This window comes from Macaca thibetana, chromosome 9 (genome assembly GCF_024542745.1).
Source record: "Macaca thibetana thibetana isolate TM-01 chromosome 9, ASM2454274v1, whole genome shotgun sequence".
In the NCBI taxonomy this organism is placed as follows: Eukaryota; Metazoa; Chordata; class Mammalia; order Primates; family Cercopithecidae; genus Macaca; species Macaca thibetana.
In genome coordinates this window covers 34,090,095-34,110,279 of record NC_065586.1, presented here as the reverse complement: position 1 = coordinate 34,110,279, position 20,185 = coordinate 34,090,095, and the positions used below count along the sequence as shown (strand labels likewise).

The 20,185-nt window shown below is 36.8% G+C and overlaps 1 protein-coding gene across 26 annotated transcripts in view; it reads left to right on the top strand.

Moving 5' to 3' along the window:
- The window catches only part of PARD3 (par-3 family cell polarity regulator), a 717,622-nt gene that overhangs the window by 471,389 nt on the left and 226,048 nt on the right, over positions 1–20,185 (top strand). For 8 of the 26 annotated variants that reach the window (XM_050804762.1, XM_050804746.1, XM_050804763.1 and 5 more), the window contains 4 exons: positions 7,320–7,479; positions 13,894–14,083; positions 18,132–18,283; positions 19,303–19,347. In XM_050804762.1, the coding sequence (XP_050660719.1) occupies positions 7,320–7,479; positions 13,894–14,083; positions 18,132–18,283; positions 19,303–19,347 (547 nt within the window). The remainder of the gene's footprint in view (positions 1–7,319; positions 7,480–13,893; positions 14,084–18,131; positions 18,284–19,302; positions 19,348–20,185) is intronic. The other 18 variants (XM_050804769.1, XM_050804768.1, XM_050804764.1 and 15 more) reach the window with 8 other exon arrangements.

The window sequence follows — 20,185 nt, the reverse complement described above, 5'->3', positions numbered from 1 at the left end:
AATATCTCTGTGTCTTATTCACTTCTCCATATTAATTTGTGTGAATGAATATGATTTAAGTAAGGAAACAGCTGCAATAGACAGTAATAGACTTTAATATTCAATATTCCTTTTAGTATCATTTTCATACATTGCTGGTTATTACTATTTCTTAGGACAGCATAAGCTTATAAAGCAATTATATAAAAAAAAATCTTATGAGTACTGTGCTATCTTTGTAATACTAGCAAGAAGCCTTTTGTACTGATAGGGTTTAACTAAAGAATTACATGAAGACAGAAGATCTCAATTCGGCTTCCCATAAGGCATAAGACATGATTTTTCTGCTGTTGTACTTATGTATTACCTTTGGAAAACCTTCTCCTTTGCACACTGGGAGGGTATGTGTAAATTATTTTCCAGTAAATATTGATATAAGCATAGGGCATCATGCTGTCCTGAACAAATCTCAAGCCAGAATAATGTGCTGAGTTTTCTTTCTAGGTCTTTTAATCAGCCGTGTAGTCCAGTCTTTGCCAATCAGAAAACTGTATTTTGCTATCTCATCTTTAAATCCAAGGTTTGCATATTTAATTTCAAGTTAGGGAAGGTAAGAATGTGTAAAAGAAAATCTTTTGTTCTTTGTCACATTTTTCTCTTATACATGGAAGTGCTATGTATTAATATGTTTTCTTTATTTTTCACTTTTGTAGAGACAGGGTCTTGCTATGTTGTCCAGTCTGTTCTCCAACTCCTGGCCTCAGCCTGCCAAAGTGCCGAGATTTCAGGCATGAGCCACCTCACCTGGTCCAATATGTTTTCTTTGAATTTATTTGTCAGCTCCCTTCACCAGTTATTGTGTTAAAGCCCTGTATTTCCCTAACATTAGTCCTGACAAGACACATTGGAGAGATTCTCCGGGAGCTATTTCTTAGCCTATTTTGCTTGGCCTTTCAGGAATATGCAGGCACTATCTCATTCTCAAAGTGTCTCCTATCTACTGTCTCTAGTTTTCTGCTACCATACTCTGGGTCTTCTCTAAGGTTTCCTCTTTTCTGTCTGTTCTTTCATTGTTGCTGTCTCTCAGAGTTCCTCTGGGTCTGTTGTCTGTTTTTTTGGTTTTTTTTTTTTTTTTGAGACGGAGTCTCGCTCTGTCGCCCAGGCTGGAGTGCAGTGGCGCGATCTTGGCTCACTACAACCTCTGCCTACCGGGTTCAAGTGATTCTCCAGCTTCAGCCTCCTGAGCAGGTGGGATTACAGACATGCGCCATACCCAGCTAATTTTTTGTGTTTTTAGTAGAAATGGGGTTTCACCATGTTGGTCAGGCTGGTCTCAAACTCGCGACCTCGTGATCTGCCCACCTCAGCCTCCCAAAGTGCTGGGATTACAGGCGTGAGTCACTGCGCCCTTCCGGGTCTCTTTGTTTTTAACTCTGCTCATACTCCCTAGCTGATCTCCACTCCATGGTCCTCTGAAACCACTTGTTAGGATGAATACCATCATCCTCTTTCCAGCTCACAACTCCACTCTGGCACCAGATCCCACTGTCCACCTGCCTAGGGAAATATTTCCTGCTCTGTCTTATGGGCACCTAATTCACAAGGGATCACATTCTTTCTGTTGTAGAAGGCAGAGATCTGGGGTCACCCAAATGACCCTCTCAATGCTGTCAATATGCCTGTTGCCTGTTGCCTCTACCTCTAGAATTTCCCTCTTTTCTTTTTTGGAGACAGAGTCTCACTGTCTCGCTCTATTGCCTAGGCTAGAGTGCAGTGGTGCAGTCTCAGCTCACTGTAGCCTCGACTTCCCATGCTCCAGCAATGAGGCCACCTGTCTCCCTAGTAGCTGGGACCACAGGCATGCACCACCGCACTCAACTAATTTTTTCTTTAAAGATGGGATCTCACTATGTTGCCCAGGATGATTTTCAACTCCTGGGCTCAAGTAATCCTTTGGCCTCAGCTTCCCAAAGTGCTGAAATTACGTCTGTGAGCCACTGCGCCTGGCCTAAAATCTCTCTTCCCTCAGCTGCTCCTGTCTCTCCCCTCTGCCACTGCCTGAGTTCAGACCTCATCCTCTCACCAGGCTCATTGCTGCAGCTCCCTGAGGGGTTTCTCTGCAATCAGACTTTCTCCCTCATTCCATTCTCTGCACTGCAGTCAGGCAAATTTTTCTACAAAACACATTGATCATGTCAGTCCCTGGTGAAACCCCTTTGGGAGCTTTCCACGTCTCCAGGATCAACCAGTCTCCATTGTGGGGTCCACTGGGACATGCCTGATTGTCATCGGTGCCCTACAGCCCCTGCAGCACCTCTGCTCCAGCTACTCAGTGTTTCTGGTAATTTCTCAGACATGGGATGCTCTTTCACACCTCTAGGTCTTCCACTTGCGTCCATCTGCCCCTCATCCTAGCAAAGGCTTACACAGTCTTTCATTTTCCATTTTCTCTTCCAATGTATTTTCATAGCCCCATGTACTCCCCTCCACCCAGCAGCTGTCACACTATCGTGATTTCCTCTTTGATTTTCTTTTGCTGGAATTGTGGATTCTGAGACTGCCAGGACTTGATCATCTACCACTTTCCTATGTATCCATCGCTGGTATCCAACCCAGGCCTGACCCATCAGCACAGGCTGAATGAGGAAGAGCAACCCTGGAGAGTCTGGCTTTTTAAAATTTTTTTTTTGAGACGGAATCTCGCTCTGTCACCCAGGCTGGAGTGCAGTGGCACCATCTTGGCTCCCCATAAGCTCTGCCTCCCGGGTTCACACCATTCTCCTGCCTCAGCCTCCCAAGCAGCTGGGACTACAGGCACCCGCCACCATCTGGCGTTGTGTGTGTTTTTTTTTTTTTTTTTTTTTTAAAGAAAAAGAGGTCTTGTTAGTGTTAGAAACTGAAATTCCAAAGTCACCCTCAGACAAGGCAAACAAGATGAATTTGGAGGCAGTAATTCTTATTTCCTTTGCTTTCCTTCTTTCCATAGATCTAATGGTCTCACCTAACTACACTTAAAAACATTGTATAAGCAATCATTGTTTGTTTTCTTTTTCCTTTCTTCAAAGAAAAAGAGATAGCTTCCCATTGTTTAAATCCCTTAAAGGATTGTTTCACTTTTTTAGAGAAAAACTGAGTCCTGGCATTCTTTTCCATTGTTTCAGTTTTGGAATATACAAAGCAAGAAGAGAAAAATTGTTTTCACTTACTCCAAAGGACACATTTGTTGAAGACTTTTAAACAAGTCTGGAGGGGAATGCAAGTAAATACCAGGCATCATTCCTTGAGTGTTGAAAATAGCCTCTATATAAGAATTATGCTGATTTTTAAATATTTTAAGGAAATTAATATTTGTAGAAATTACTGTAATTTAACATAACTTCCAGGCATTTTATTATATCCATGTTAGAAGTGATTTTATATAAAGCTTTTTCTTAGTGCCAGTAGAGAATATCGTCAGGTGAGCTTTCTGTCTTAGACCTCATATTGGGGGATTTAGTCATCAAGGACTTTAAAATGAATTCTTTCTCTAGGCTTAATCCTCTTAAAATGGGAAAGGTATGTTAGAATAGGAAAGGGGCCAAAGGTATCATTTATGAATCTCTTCATTTTCTGTATTAAGAAATAAATGCAAAGAGGTCAAATGATTTGCTTTAATGGCTGCAAGGCCAACATAGGTGGCAAAGTAATTTAGAAGCAAAATGTCTGTTTCTCTTACACAAGTGAGTGGATCTAATTGACTGTGATTGTGTTGTTCAGGCACTTTATATCCCAGTTGCGTTGGGAAATACTGTACAATAAAAGCATGGGCTTTACAATCTGATGTAATCAGTGAAATTCTGGTTCTGCCATGTGCTGACTTGAGGAGCTCACCTCACATTTCTGATTATTGCCATTGCCCTCATGGGGGTGTGAAGGAAAATAAATGTGGTTCTGCTTGAAAAGAGAATGTGAAACTGTACCCTAAATCTTCCTTCACTCTCCTCGAAAACTAAAATCTGTCTCTTCATTAGTTGCTTTGTGTTCACCTGTCCTCTGGAAGCTAGTATTTTCCAGAATGTATATTTGTAATCCAGGTTAAATGTCTTTTAATTTCAACATCATGCTGTGTCCTCAGTTTTAACAGCCTGTTTTCACATAATGTAGTGTGTTTTAAGGAAAATATGACTCACTCACTTTTAGGAATGAATTTATTAATCTATTCTGCCAGTGCCTGCTCTACGCTAGGCATTGGGGATAAATACAACATGCTAAAAAAAACCTTGAAATATTGAATAATATGATCTTGCCAATCACCAGTGAGAATCCAGTTTTAGGTTTGCTGAAGGGGGTTAAGGCCATTCCAATACGAACTTTTCAGTGTTTCTAGTGGAGATGGTGGGATACGTTTTCTTTAGGTGAAGGACACTATTTGACTTGCTGATGCATACTTAAAACAAACGGAGATTTTATTAAGCCCCGCAGATAAATTCACATGAATTTTCATTATTCACTTAGCTTATTATTTCCTTTGGGATAGTGACCACAACATGAAATAAAGGCCTGTTCAAAGAGTTAAAAATAAGATTTTTTTTTTTTACCTATGGTAATATATTTCCAAGTTACTGTAGCAAAAAACGATATCACTTTACACTCCTACGAGTGTGGGTTATCTTGCTGCAACCTAAAGCTATTTTTGTTCTTTAATAGGTAGAAAGACTTTCCTTGGGATGGAACTGAGGGGCCAAATAGCCACTGCTACAGGGTACTGTATTTAGCTGGAGTCAAGAAAATTTTTGCATGTTAAACCACAGATAGACAACAAAATGAAAATTGCAGTTGTGCTTACTTTGGTTTCTTCTAATGAAGCTTAATTTTTTTCCCCCTTGAGATGGAGTCTGTCTCTGTTGCCCAGGCTGGAGTGCAGTGGCGCGATCTTGGCTCACTGCAACCTCTGCCTCCTGGGTTCAAGCAATTCTCTGCCTCAGCCTCCCAAGTAGCTGGAATTATGGGTGCCCACCACCACACCTGGCTAATTTTTGTATTTTTAGTAGAGACAGTGTTTCACCATGTTGGTCAGGCTGATCTTGAACTCCTGACCTCGTGATCCACCTGCCTCGGCCTCCCAAAGTGCTGGGATTACAAGCGTGAACCACTGCACCCAACTGAAGCTTAATTTTAATGAGGTTTCAATATAAGGAACCTGCAAGGGCATGAGAGCAGTCAGGGGAGCAGAGGCCAGCCATTCTCCCAGGACCACTGGGGTTGCCTCTCTTCCTCAGTGCCACTGGTGCCCCCTCCAACATTTCCTAAGCTGGTGTTCTTGCAACAGCAAAAAATCACCAAAAGATTTAAAACAAAACTGTAACCCCAATCAGTTTTTTTAAAAGAAATTAAAAGCCATTGTATCTTCTGTTAAATATTTATGTAGTCAACTATTGATGTCTTCATTTAAATCTGTCTTTTGAGATGCAAATTAAACATGGGTAGAGAGGTAGGGGAGGTGGAGAATCTTTCCCATGAAAATGTTCAAGTGCTTGGTTTTTTTCTGAACAGACGTCTTACTGTTTTTCTCTAGAAAACATGCATGTACTACTTTTTAACAGAATTTTTATTTGGCTTTATAAAATTTTAAAATAGCCTTTTGGGATACTTAGGGATGTCTCAAGAAGTTTTATAAAGGTTTTATCATGTAGAACATTGCAGCATTATACAGTTCAATTAAATACATTTTTCAGGCAAGCTTCAAGATATGTTTTTGATAAATTGTTTTAGAGTCTTATATAGCAAGTCTTTATGTAGGTATACTTTTTAGTGTGTGTGTTCATTGAAAAGCCATACTTGTTCTTAATGGTATAGGGTATTCGTTTTATTAGCTTTTTTTTTTTTTTTTTAAACTTCTCCAGAGTCTCGTGGAATTTAGGCATTACATTCTTTTAGAAACTGTTCTTTTATTTCTTTACATCAGAGACCTTGAATATTTAATTTACTTTTCAGTAAAGCTGTCAGTTGTAATCTACAATTTAAAAAAAAAAAAAAAACCTAATAAAACAAATCCTCATTTCACAATTTAAACCTTATTGAGTCTAATTCACTAGAGCTGCAAGTTTATTATTCTCCTGCAGTTTGACGTGCCTCCAATTGTAATTGTGTTGACCCTTCAATGCATTAAATCTCCCCAGTGCTTATCAAACTGGGAGAGATAAGTCTACAATTCGGAACTTCATTAAATATCTCATTTATATTAAACAGATGATAGCTTCTAACAGAAATAATAATTTGTTCAGCTGAGGGAAGTGCGACAGTTGTGATTTCATGTGTGAGATGAGCACTTTCTCTCTTGCTGTGCTGTGTGGTGCTGCCCTCCTGCCCACTCCCCCACATTGGCCATCCCTGACTGGCTAACACCAAAGCATCATACCATCCTTGTGGCGAACCTCAGAGCCTGCGTCGTGAGGATTGTAGTTAAATGTTCTTTGTTCTTCCTTAAAACAGATTTTTTTGAAGGCCTTACTAATGTGAATTTCTTACTATATTATTTTTATGTAAAATACGACTTATGAGACACAGCTAACTGTTTAAAGAAATGCCCCATACCATTTTAATTTATTGTCATTGAAATTGACATACATTCATTGCTTATTTATTAGATTGTATATGTTTTTGAAATCCTCTTTGTGTGCTTTATTAGAATATTTGATCCCGATTTTCATATTGTTCTGCACACTACTAAAGTGATTATTGCAGCTGCTGTCTTAAACATTACAGTAAGATAATACCATGATTATTCTTAATTTCTAGCAGGAGGAATTTAAAATCAGTGTGTTGTTCAAGACACGTGAGCTGATAAATAGAGTCTTTAGGTCTTGTAGAGTAGGTAATAATTCCACCAGCACACATGGAAAAATGTGTGCTAATTGTTAGATGTATTTACATACCATAAGTATAAGATCTGTAGCTAAATTGCAGCTTCCATTCTGATAAAGCACGCCTTTTATAGAGTAACATCTAGTAAAGAATTCTGAATTACACTGTAACTTAAATTGACTTAAACAGACACTTAACAGTCAAATTTGAAAAATAAACAGCAAGCTCTGATTTTAAAAAGCCTTAAATATACATATTTTTCCCTCAGTGGTTGAAATCTGACAGAACTTCATGGGAGGCATGGTATAAAGTGGCACAGAAAGGTGGTCATTAGGCAGAGCTGTCATCACAAATTATTTTGGTACGGGGTGAAAAGTTCTAGTTCATTTGGTACCCTGTTGGATACAGGCCTTGGGCAAGTTGTTATAATTCCCCCATGCTGCTCATGGGCCTCCAGGTACTGATTTTTCTTTGCCCCCACCCCCCTTACTCTGTAGCTAAAGTCACCTGGGAGCCCCCCTGGACCTGAGCTGCCCGTTGAAACAGCGTTGGATGATAGAGAACGAAGAATTTCCCATTCCCTCTACAGTGGGATTGAGGGGCTTGATGAATCGCCTAGCAGAAATGCTGCCCTCAGTAGGATAATGGGTGAGTCAGGTAAAACTCTGTTTATCACATCTTATTTTGATGCTTTCATTGGTTTACTGAGAGGTTATTAGTGTAATATTAATGTAAATAAAAATATAATGTTTTCAAGACAAAGGAGAACAGGTTTATTAAAATCCTTCAGGAAGTGTTCATGTGAAGAGGTAAATCAACCCATTGATTTAAGTGACTTGTAGATCCTGTAACATGAGGAAAGAACCAAAAAGAAAGGGATCATATGGAAATGTTTTCCAGTGATCAAGATATTCTTTACTTACTTGAAATAATAAGTGAAGCTATGTTTAAAAAGAAATAAAAATTTACTGGCTTATGGCAAGAAGGATTCAAAAGTTACGTATCATTCACAATGGTACTGCCTGGAGGGGGAGAAAAAATATGTATATATAGATATGTGCACACATATGTAAAATATTCACATGTATTTGATTTGTATTTAATAGGATGTTACTGTATTTTAATTGTATTTTACTTTTCCGAAGCCTTAGTTTTAAAATCCCGAAACTAGTCTTCTGCATCCTTTGTTTGGATTCAGTACCATCCTATCTGCATGGCTCCCAGTGGGTAATGAGGTTATTAGCACTTGCTTTGCAGCAGTTCAGCTTTCTACTAACAGATCCAGTTAATAAAGACTTGCTTTGCCACAGGAGTGGTTGGATTTACTGAGTTGCTCATCTTGGGATTAGCTTGTGAGAGTTTTCAAATTTAAAACACAAGAAGTTATTTTGATTAAAGTAACACCTGACATAAAGCACTTTTATTACTGGTATATTTTACAAGGCTTTCATTTAAAGTAAAACCCTAAATTTAACTCTATTTCGAGTACATTTAATGCAGATTTGGTATAATTCAAGTTTCCATTATGGAGCCTCATTGAAACAGTAATTTATTCATCAGTGGGTGTTTATGGAAAGTCTGCTATTGGCAAGACATTGTGTATATACTTTTGCTGTAGATACAAAGATGAGTAAGAAGCAATCTCTGCCTTCAAAGAACTTTCTACTGGGCATCATCAAAAACATACATAAACATGTCTAGTAGAATTGTCTGTTTTTCTTCCTCTAATCTCTCTAGCTTTCTAATTTAGAAAAATTGCTGAATATGTAATTTCTTGTCTTGTTACTTGTGGAACTTAGACAAGCCAGCTTTCTGGTTTTACTTTGTCAACATTTTTCTTTTTACCTGCTTGGCATAAGTGAACATCAGGGAAGAGTGCCACACCTATTGGGTTGAACACCTGTAGGTGAAAGGCTTTGTACATAGTTTCTCACTTTTAAATCTTTGCTTATTACTTACCACTCTCTTCACTGCTGTTGGTTTTTCCGTACTTTCTTGGCTTTGGTATAAAACTTTATCTTTGTTAAATTATCTTTTTATTGATGAAATTTCAGTCCCCTTTAGAGAGAAAGAGTGTGCATGTGTCCCTAGATAATGTGTGCACACAAAGTGATATGCTGTAATTTCCCCTTTATTATAGGAACATAGGACTTGCCATACTGAATCAGACCATTGGTCCACCAGTTCCTGTAACCTGCGTCCTGCCTCCAATCCCTGATGCTTCAGAGGAAGGCGAAAAACTAAAACTAAAACTCAAACAAAAAAAAAATCCCTAAATTCAGCTAGTGACCTTTTGAAATGCTGTATATATGAGTTGAAGAGTCATTCATTTTCTTCCTAGTCTGTTGCCCTGATTTTGTTAGCTACAGCTTTATTAGTCCTCTTCAGTTTGCATTATAGTTGACATTGTTTCCTCTTCCTTCTGCTAGATATGTAATGAACTCTTAATACTCCAGATGCTTCCTCAGGGCAGTAACTTCTCTCCCAGTTCTCTGTTTTGTGATGTGTATGTCCTTTTACCACTTTGGGCTGGGGATGACAAATGCATTACTATTTAAGGGTAGGCTAAGTTGATGTTTTTGTGATTTGGATATTTTCTTAAGATAATTTTTTACAATTTGTACCAGAAACTAGGGTTTCTAAATAGTTTTACCCTGACAAGTGTATATGCGTATTTTGATTCATCTTGTGTTTTGCAAATCTGAAAATTCCTCACTCTTCGTCAGTCCTTATTCTAATATCATTGGCCGTAATAATCAAATGCGATTTGTGATATAGTTACCACTTAAAGTTAGAAATCCTGTTCAAGATGTTACCTTGCAACAGAACGCCCAAACAGGGCATTAGGAGAGGTATGGGGCACAAAATTTAAGAAACTTGACAAATCACAGTTTCTGAACCAAAATTTGGATGTATGTTTTTCTGAGTCATGAATTCCGTAGTTCCAAAGACATTAGAACATTGGATTTCCATTCCTCTAAACCAATAACAACAGTATTTTTTTTTTTTTTTTTTTTTTTTTTTTTTTTGAGACTGAGTCTGGCTCTGTCGCCCAGGCTGGAGTGCAGTGGCCGGATCTCAGCTCACTGCAAGCTCCGCCTCCCGGGTTTACGCCATTCTCCTGCCTCAGCCTCCGGAGTAGCTGGGACCACAGGCGCCCGCCACCTCACCCGGCTAGTTTTTTGTATTTTTTAGTAGAGACGGGGTTTCACCGTGTTAGCCAGGATGGTCTCGATCTCCTGACCTTGTGATCCGCCCGTCTCAGCCTCCCAAAGTGCTGGGATTACAGGCTTGAGCCACCGCGCCCGGCAACAACAGTATTTATTGAACTGCACATTATCTAGGCATGTGGAAATTCCTCAGACTGTTTGGTTAATAATTGTCTTCTAAATGTTTGGAATCACTCCTATGTAGACATTGGTGGAGGTGAAGGTATTTACTTCATGATCTGCTATGATACAAGAAGAACTTTGTATTGAAATTCTGGCTCATTACCTTAGGGAGTTATTAATTTTGTGTTAACAGGTTGAATTTTCATATGGAATAATCAATCCCCCGTGTAGGACTCTAGGCTGCAGGGAGCTTTGAGGCTTTGTGATGCATTCCTTTGTGAACACATCCCTGGAGAAAGGCTTTTAAAAGCTATACCCCAAAAGGAAGAGCTTCTAGAGTTGGAAGGATGTCAGATGCCATCAGTCACACTTTCCCACTTAACAGATGAAGGAACTAAGTCCTGATATCCCAGGATGTTTTTTGTTTTACTTTGTTTTTGGCTATTTCCTTTTTCTAAAAATAGCCTTCTCTAGGGAATGCTGAGATCTTCATTCTTTATTAGTATCAATGTATAATTATCTACATCTGTAAGCAGATATTCGAAAGTCTCCATATCTTGTTCTATCCTGGCACCTATGGTGACTAAAAACATCAAAGACGTTAAATCTTTGCAAACAGCCTTCAAACCACGTACTCCAACCGACTTACCTTATATGTCGGGGAGTTATGGAGCAAATAAATTAAGTAACTTAACAGAAGCTGCACACTTTCTGTACTTCTGAACCAAAATTTGGATGCATGCTTTTCTTTATCATGAGTCACACCTGATTAGGATTTCCTTAGCTTTTATTGGGGTCAGCCAGGATTGTAACCAAAGGCAAGATTTCTCTGTCATCTCTTTTGACAGAATTCCCACTATCATGGATTTTCTAATAGTCCTGAACATTTATCAGAAAGTAATCTGTAGTGGGCCTGCCTGCATAGGATTCTTCCTTTGAAAAGCCTTAATTTTTCTAATGGTTGGTCTCTCTTAACTAACAATCAAAAACAGCAACAAGGCAGCTGGGCACAGTGGCTTATGCCTGTAATCCCAAAACTGGGAGGCCCAGGCAGGTGGATCACCTGAGGTCAGGAGTTCAAGACTAGCCTGGCCAACATATGAAACCCTGTCTCTACAAAAAATACAAAAATTAGCTGGATGTGGTGGTACACACCTATAGTCCCACCTACTGGGGAGGCTGAGGCAGGAGAATCGCTTAAACCCGGGAGGCAGAGTTTGCATTGAGCTGAAATCGTACCACAGCACTTCAGCCTGGGCAACAGAGTGAGACTCCATCTCAAAAAAACAAAACCAAACTAAACAAAAAACAGCAACGAGGATGATCGGCATAACTAATTTAACCAGCACATCCATTTCATACAAGACATCACACGTTGTCATTTGTAAGCCTGGGACTTTAACTTTTTCTCAACTTTTTTAGCTGAATAATTTTTCTTTTTAAAACAAAACTGAAATCTGTTGTATCCATTTCAGAATTTATCTCAGTAGTTTGTATATTCATATATATGTGGTGAGTTTAAGAAGACGTTATATTTAGAACATTTTTATCTTGTTAGCAATTTGACATAGAAAAATGGAACATTAATGTTTTTATTGTGAGTCATGTCACTGGCACGGTTTTCTTCTAGTATCATATGTGGTGTTACCTTCTATGTAAATTTGCCAATGAATAAATGTTTAGTGAACAAACATTTTGTATTTCCTTGTTTCACTCCTTTACAAGATACTGACTAGTTTACTTAGTTTGTAGGTCACTAGTTAACTAGTTGAAGAAAGAGGAAAATTAACCTATCAAAAATAAATTGAAGCCTTCTGAAGTCATAGAAGGTTTCACATTTATGATGTGCCAACTACTAGCAAACATAATTAAGGGATCATTGTATTGTCTTGGTGGAGCTTAGTAGACTATGTAGTTAAGTTTTTTAGCTGTCCGTTACCCTGGTATAATCTTGGAGCCATAACCCAAAACTATATTCCTGGCAAGCATGTTAAGAAGCAGAAAATAGAAATTTTCAAATCTTGTGAAATGTTAGCCTTTCAAATCATGGGTGAGAAAAAAAAATGCTAAATTATTTTCTTACTATGAGGAAGATTTCTTGCCATTTATTTATGTATACAATATTGTATCACAACAGTTAAGGTACAATATTTCTTCTCAGAACAACAGATTACAAAAAAAAAAATCATATGCACCTTTCAGTGTTCCATATTGCTTATTAGGCCATCTCTCAGAATATATTGTGTAAAACCAGAAGTTTTAGTTTTGTGTTTAAAAGTGAATGCACTATGATTATACTGTAATATTTCCTTTAAAAAATTATGCCCGTGTGGGGACTTGGTATTTAATATTGTGACATGCCTCATCAGTGGTGAGTTGTCCATTGGGGTAACTGGTTTTATAATTCTATATGCTTTGAAGAAAAAAGTATGTCTTGAGAAGGAAACATTTCTTTGGCTAATAGTGCTAGAAAGTCCTATCTTATTGATGAATATTACTTTTGCTGAACAGGTTTCTATCCTAATATTCTAACACTGTATTAGAAATAAATGAGTAATTTGAATTCAGGTAAGGGAAATGGCTAAGTATTACATTTGATTTACATTTTTATCATTAGCATTTATATAAAGCTGTTAATTTTCATAGTTTGTCAAAATGGGTGCATTTGAAATCAAAGTAGAAAGTTTTTCTTGGTAACATGCTGAGAAGAGGTTTCAGTGAACTTACAGTATTACTACAATAGTGAAGTTGATGTTAAATGAGGAATGCAGTTGAAATCTCCAGCAAGTTTACTTTTTGTGAGTTATCCTGAAAAGATGTAGCAATTTAAATAAATTATGTTCCTTTGCTGAAATGTCTAGAACAATACCATACAGACTTTTAAAAATCCTTCAAGCTTGTGTATGCCATCCCAACATCCTCAGTCATGGCCTGAAAAACCTCTGGCCACTCAGCTCCTAATTTTTTGCATCAAGATCACTCCAGGTATCTCTCTAGGCTTTGTTTCTGGTGATACTCATCTTTTAAGTGTCACCTGACTGCACCATGGACTTTTCTCCATCATGCATTTAATAATGATGTTGCTGGTATCTAAAATAAATGTCATCATTTCTTCTGGCAGAAAAGATAATATTGACCTAATTCTGATGTTAATTTTGCCAAGATTTCCAGCACTTTCTACCCGCAGTGACCCAGGCAATTACAACACAAGTGAATGGCTTTGGGCTCATCTCTCACACCACCATACAATTATCACTGCTTGTAATTCTTTCTCCTTCACTAGGGCATACGCCCTTTAAGGACAGAAACTGTGTCTTACAGTACGTGCTCTGCGGCAGTTGCTCAATGAATGAATGAATGAATGAACAATGCAAGTTAGTGGGGCTTCTTTGTAAATTTCCTGGTAAAATTTTTCAAAAGACATTCATAGTTTAGAATGCGTGTAGCATTTTCACATTAGAAGACATTTGAGAGAGTATCTTTGGCTTTAGGAAACTTAAAACCAGAAAAATTGCATGCGTTGCCCTGAGCTATACAGTTGTAGCATCAGAGGTATAGACTCGAGGTCTCTGTTTGACAATCATTTATGAAAAATAAATGTGCTAAATTCTGTTTTGTTCTACCAGGTTGAGCAGATATATGGAAAGTTAGACATTTACTAATATAGCAAAGTATTAAAATTAGTAGATGTAACACTTTGATCGATGTCTAGAATTTCTCTTCTTTTTTCACTGGACAGGTAAATACCAGCTGTCCCCTACAGTGAATATGCCCCAAGATGACACTGTCATTATAGAAGATGACAGGTTGCCAGTGCTTCCTCCACATCTCTCTGACCAGTCCTCTTCCAGCTCGCATGATGATGTGGGGTTCGTGACGGCAGATGCTGGTACTTGGGCCAAGGCTGCAATCAGTGATTCAGCCGACTGGTAAGCTCATCGTCCAGGGTTGGAAAACATGAATTAATTACAGTCGCATCTTATGTTTAACTGGCTTACCACTAAATACAGTTAATCATTTTTTTACTAGCCATGCTCTGTCTTAATGGTTTTTATACACTTAATTATCACTCTTTTAATAAAAGATTTTGCCCCAACCCTGTAAATTTAATTGTTTTAGCCTTCAAGAGCTACAGTTCGTAATGTAACCAAAACAACAACAGAACTACTACCAATCAAAAAACCATGCTCATTTGTTTTTCAGTCTCACTATTTATGGTTTATTTCACATCTGTGTTAATTTGATGCATTGTTTTTCAATTAAATTCTTGTCATCTCCCTAAATCGATTCCAACAATTAGATAACTTTGCAAAACTAACAGTTGATGTGTTCTAAGAGTGGGAGGAGGCTTTTTTTTTAAGTGTGTGGTTTTTGTTTTTGTTTTTTTCCAGAGTGCTATAACCATACTGTTTAAAATGCTTTGTAATTGCTTTTAACATGGTGACTTCTGGGGCACTCCCTGCTAATTTTTTTTTCCTGTGTCTTTCAAAATAGAAGAAAGCATTTGATACTACTGAGCCAATGTGTGGCTCATGAATGCAGATGTGTGTCTTAATGTTTATGCCTAGTAATTACATACATCAATAAGCAAAAGCAAAGCTCCTCTTGGGGACGACCTCACAAGGTTGTAGTGATAATTAACACAAACCATGTGAAGTATTGTACCAGAATTTTCTCATTGCCCTTTCTCTGGGGTCTTTTATGAATATATCAGCAAAATCATATTTAAATGTTATGGTGTTGTTTCTTCACCACTTAGCCATTCCTGCTTCCTACTGTTTTTCTGGCTTGTGTCAACATTAATATTAGATAGGAGGTGTCTAGGGGACTGGCATTTATTTGCGTTAACATTTTTAGTAATGATCTTAACAAAGTGAACTACTCCCCGCCCCCGTCCTCTTCCTTGGCTCTCCACATGAACACACAAAATACAGTTCATTTATCTGTTAATTATGAAGATGTTCCCTTGGAATAAATCACACCTCTTATTTGGGACCTTGAAAAGTTCATCTCTAGCTTTTCATTTCTTTCTTTTTTAATTCTCTTTTTGAAAGCACAGGATTTAAAAATAGAACTACACTCAAACCTGCATGATAATGGCCCATCTTTGAATGAGGTTTTTGGTTAAACATAGAAGGGATGACTACAATATAAAGTAAAAACCCATTTGAAATCTGCAGATGGTGTTACATTGACTGCTGTGTCTCATATCTCTTTCTGAAAATGAAAGTAACAACAGAGAAAGCAAGGATTAGATAAACGTAGTATTCATCTTAGGGACAAAAGCCTTTAAATCTCTACCATGATGAGAAATTGTGGAGGTGGTCATAGTCTTTGGGGCCTTATAAAGCAGTGTATTAGTGAAAATAGATAAATAACTAGAAGGGATAGATTGTGGCATTAATTTCCCTAAGGGGGATTTGCAAAATGGTGAGGACTTGTATAATTTTGCTGTGGGGAATGTGGGGCAAAGAAAATAATATGAATGAAGGGTTATCCAAACAAGAATGACAGCTGTTCTGAATCACAGCAGAAAATGCAGGCATTTCCAGCCTGACAATATCTTCCCTAATCCTTGATGAAAATGTTATGAAAACAAAAGGCCAATAAGACAGGATTAATAACTGGAATTTTAATAACATTAGGGGTCAAGATATGGTTACATTCTTTAAAGAATCAGCTGTCATTCCTGCAATCTAACTTGTTAAATATTCCAGTGTACTGTTTATTGTGTCTGAAATTAGTTTAATGGGAATATTGATAGGGAAGAATTAATTTTGTCATAATTTAAGAGTAGTTATTTTAAAACTCTTACTAATGCACAAACTCATTTGACATTTTAAGTTGTATCTGTAGTTCACCGCATAGTTGTTGAAGGCTATATCAAATGGCTAAACTTATTTGTTTGCTTATAGAATGTACTGTTTTCAATCCTTTAATCGATTGAAAGAACATTAATAATGTGTTTCTGGGGGAAAGGAAATAACAGCAAATTCTAATCTTAATGGCAGCATAATTTTAGAGGATATAAAATTAAAGATGCACCAATACGTGGTTTTCAGGCAAGATCGGCAGTGACAATTTGTATTTCTCTGAAAAATCTTTTACCAATGATTTCTACTAACACTGTAGTTCAAATGCATTCTGTTCGCAAGTTTGGTGCAGTATTGGAGTTCAGGTTTTAAATTATTCCAGAGAAGGTAAAAATAATTGGGCAGCATGTGCAGAGTGACTGAAGACATCCACTGACAATATATAAAAGAATTATTGGAAATGTATTATTTAGAGTTTGCTGCTGCAAGATTGTGTCATATTACTTATCATATGGGTTTTAATTTTTTACTTCTAGAAGTGTGTTTTTTTTCACTTGGATGCATGTGCTCTCATCTTTATAAACCATTTACACCATAGTAGTATATGAAGAGGCATCTGAGGGTAGATGTCTGTCATCATAATTTGTATTACTTTGATAATTTGAGATAGTCTTCATTGGGTGATGACTGACTTATTTAGTAGTTAGCAATTTACATGGGGCTTTCACCTTAGGTTGCTGAATTCTCTCATTAGCTTTTTAAGTGGATGAGACAACTATTCTTCTTATTGAATATATTAATACATAATGAGCTGAAAACATTTCAAGTCACCCTACCTAGTGGCGTGGCTTTTGCCTGCTATCTTACTTTTCACACTTTTAGCATAATTCTTTAAGAGCCAACTCTCATTTCATGCACAGTAAATTGCAGCTAAATTTCTGATGTACATCCAAAGGTTGACTGTCTTTTTACTAGTATGGATGATAATTCTTATAAGGCCATAAAGGGTTACAAAAGCTTGCTTCGTCAGAAACATGAGGAAGACTATCATAAGTTCAGCTGACAGTGGAAGGAGCCCTGGGCATTTTTAGTGTGCTCAGTCAGCTGTAGAGGGATGTTCCCTCACCTGACCAGATAGGTAAGGTGGCTAGACCTGATATAGTAGAGCTAGTATACTTACTTACCCAGTGTGCCCAGCACAGAGAAAACCTTTTTCATATTATGAACTGTGGCTAGAACACCTTATAGCACTTTAGAATGTGTTCACAGATTTTTACAAACAGGAGTGATTCTGGGACATCTTGCATTGGAGGAACACTTCAGAAGGCATCCCGTTACCAGGGATTTGCCATATGCTGCCTTATCATCCCCACTTGAGCCACTGTGTTGGTGTCACCAAAATCAATGTCATCTAAACTTAGTCATGTTCTTCCTGACTCTCATATACTGTTTTTTCACTCATCCGTGCATCCTCAGCCTCTGTTTCATGCTTCTGGTATAGTATTTTTCTTGTGAGCTCATAGAGTACAGGGATTTTTCTTATCTGTTATTTGGACCTATGTCTGGTACAAATAACAGTGCCTTAATCAGAATAGGTTCTAATCAATGTTTGTTGAATTGATTTATTTGTTGATTTAATATTTCAGAGAAACTGCAGCCTTATGAAACGGCATGCCATAATGACATATTTTTTCTTTCCTTAAAACACAACATAAAAGATACATAAGAAGGCTAGAATATACTCTTTTTGAAACTTCTATTTAATTACAACTTATATGGTCACTTGTTTGCTGCTAGTATTTGTATATAATATATGACAGGTTTCCTGAAAAATTCAGTCGTTCCAATATCAGGCTCATTTTTTATAGTCACCTTGAAATAATTCTGTATTGTCAAACAGAGTGAAGAAGCAGGAAAGTAGAGAAGGAGGAAATTCACATGGAGAAAGAGTTACTCTAAATGTTAAATTAATTTTGTATTTTTTATTACCTTCTATACAGCCACAGTTTTTTTTAAATGGATTGTATTTGTGTTATTTATTTCAATTTTTCTTGAGGAATATACATATGTATATTCACATTTGCAGGTATGTATGAACTTCCCTAAAATGGATGTCTGCTATTTTTAGTAAATATTTTTATGTTTATATTTTTCTTCACTCCAGCTCTTTGAGTCCAGATGTTGATCCAGTTCTTGCTTTTCAACGAGAAGGATTTGGACGTCAGAGTATGTCAGAAAAACGCACAAAGCAATTTTCAGATGCCAGTCAATTGGATTTCGTTAAAACACGAAAATCAAAAAGCATGGATTTAGGTAGTGAGTACAATCTCCATGAATCTTTATCTAAATAAGGTTTAAATGCTTTCAGGATAAAATTGATGGTCCCAAACAGATGTCTGTTTACTTTGAGAAAATAAATGTGAAATGTAGCAATTTGGCAAAAATTAGTTTTTCTCCCAGTTTGAGATAACGATATTACTCATAAGTGGCATGTTTACATAATATGCAATATGTTAATATATATGTTTTCTTAAGAGAATGGAAACAAACACATGTGCATATCATACTATGTCCATGTATCTTTATTTTACACAATGAAATGTTTTAACACTTTGGCTATTTAAAACCAGTTTCATTGAAATTGTATTAGGTTGGGGGTGGGATTTTTCAACTAGAAGAGAAAATTTTGGAGAGAAACCATTATCTCAATCCATGTCTGGAATTTGGTTACTTCATGATGTCTTCCTTTCATTGCTGTTCTTTAAGGTTTATTTATTGGAAACTTTCATGTTTTGATAATTAAGGCATTTAATCAAAGTAGTAATTTGAAAGCATTTCTTATAGAAAGTATTTAAGAGCAAATGAGAGGAGGAAATAATCATAGTTGTTCAAACACCAATCAGGTGTGTCTCTTTAAATCCAAATCCACCAAAAAAAAAAGTAAAATAATTATATCTATACACTGAATGATTTAAAACCTTTGTTAATCAACTGTAACTTATGCTGTTCTCTGGTGGCTGTTTGTATTCCAAGACTAAAAGCATTAATTTATCATATGCATAAAGAAAAATTTGATGATGCATTGCCTTGGCTAATTATGATATGCTAACATATAACACACATGTCTGTGAAATGAAATGACTGGCATATTGCATGGAGACACTGCTTTTTTTTTCCTCCTTTTTTGATTATGAATGTTTGCTTGATGTTTCATAGTATTTGCATGAAATATTAGCTGAAGATTGTCACCTAACTGAAAAGATCTGGGAATGGTGGAAGCATGATGGGGTATGGGAACTAACTGGGCTAACCATTATACATTTACCTTTTAACAGTAGCTGACGAGACTAAACTCAATACAGTGGATGACCAGAAAGCAGGTAAGAATGGACAGTTAGACTGTTGCCATAGAAACCATGGCCTACAGAGCTTATCACAATTATAGAGCTGCCAATCATATGCCATGTAAACATACATATTGCAGTCTTACACAGATGTTTTCATTGTGAGAAATCAAATTACATAAGAAATATTTTCTGTTAGTAGAAATTTATCAATGGTGTACTTACTAAATAGGAATATAATTTACTGCTTCAAAAAGGCTAGAAACAACCTAGATTTTCTTAATTATATTCATGTAAAGATGTTTTATCCCAATTTTTAAAAAGTCAAAATCCTGCAAACATGGTCTGTTATGGTAGACTCTTAGGTTTTAAGTCATCTATGTGATGTCTAGGTTAACATCCCAAAAGTGATTCTCAGAGTGGTGATTTTGATTTGAAAGATAGTAGTGCTAATATAAATATTTTTCATTGTAGGACAACGTCCGGTATTGCTATCATTAGTCATTCAGAAAGGCTTATTCTTTTTATTGATGCCGGAATTAGCTTATAGTTAACCTGACATTGTATTAGACTATATAATGCATATAGCTTCGTATCTTAACTTTGTGAGCTTGTTCTAAATTCATTACTTCTAAAATACTGTTAAATTGTTCCATAGAAACAATGGATTATATTGAATTGGGATTGTATTATAGTCATCGATTTTGCTTTTTATGTTATTATTGTATGACAGTAATCACAGGAAAGTCTTTTAAGTGTAGTTAACGTGTTTTGTATAATTGACCATTTATGACATAAGTTTGGAATAGTGTTTTAATCTGTATGCAGTATGATGTAGTTACACTACTTAGCACTAATTAGCTTCAATTTGCCT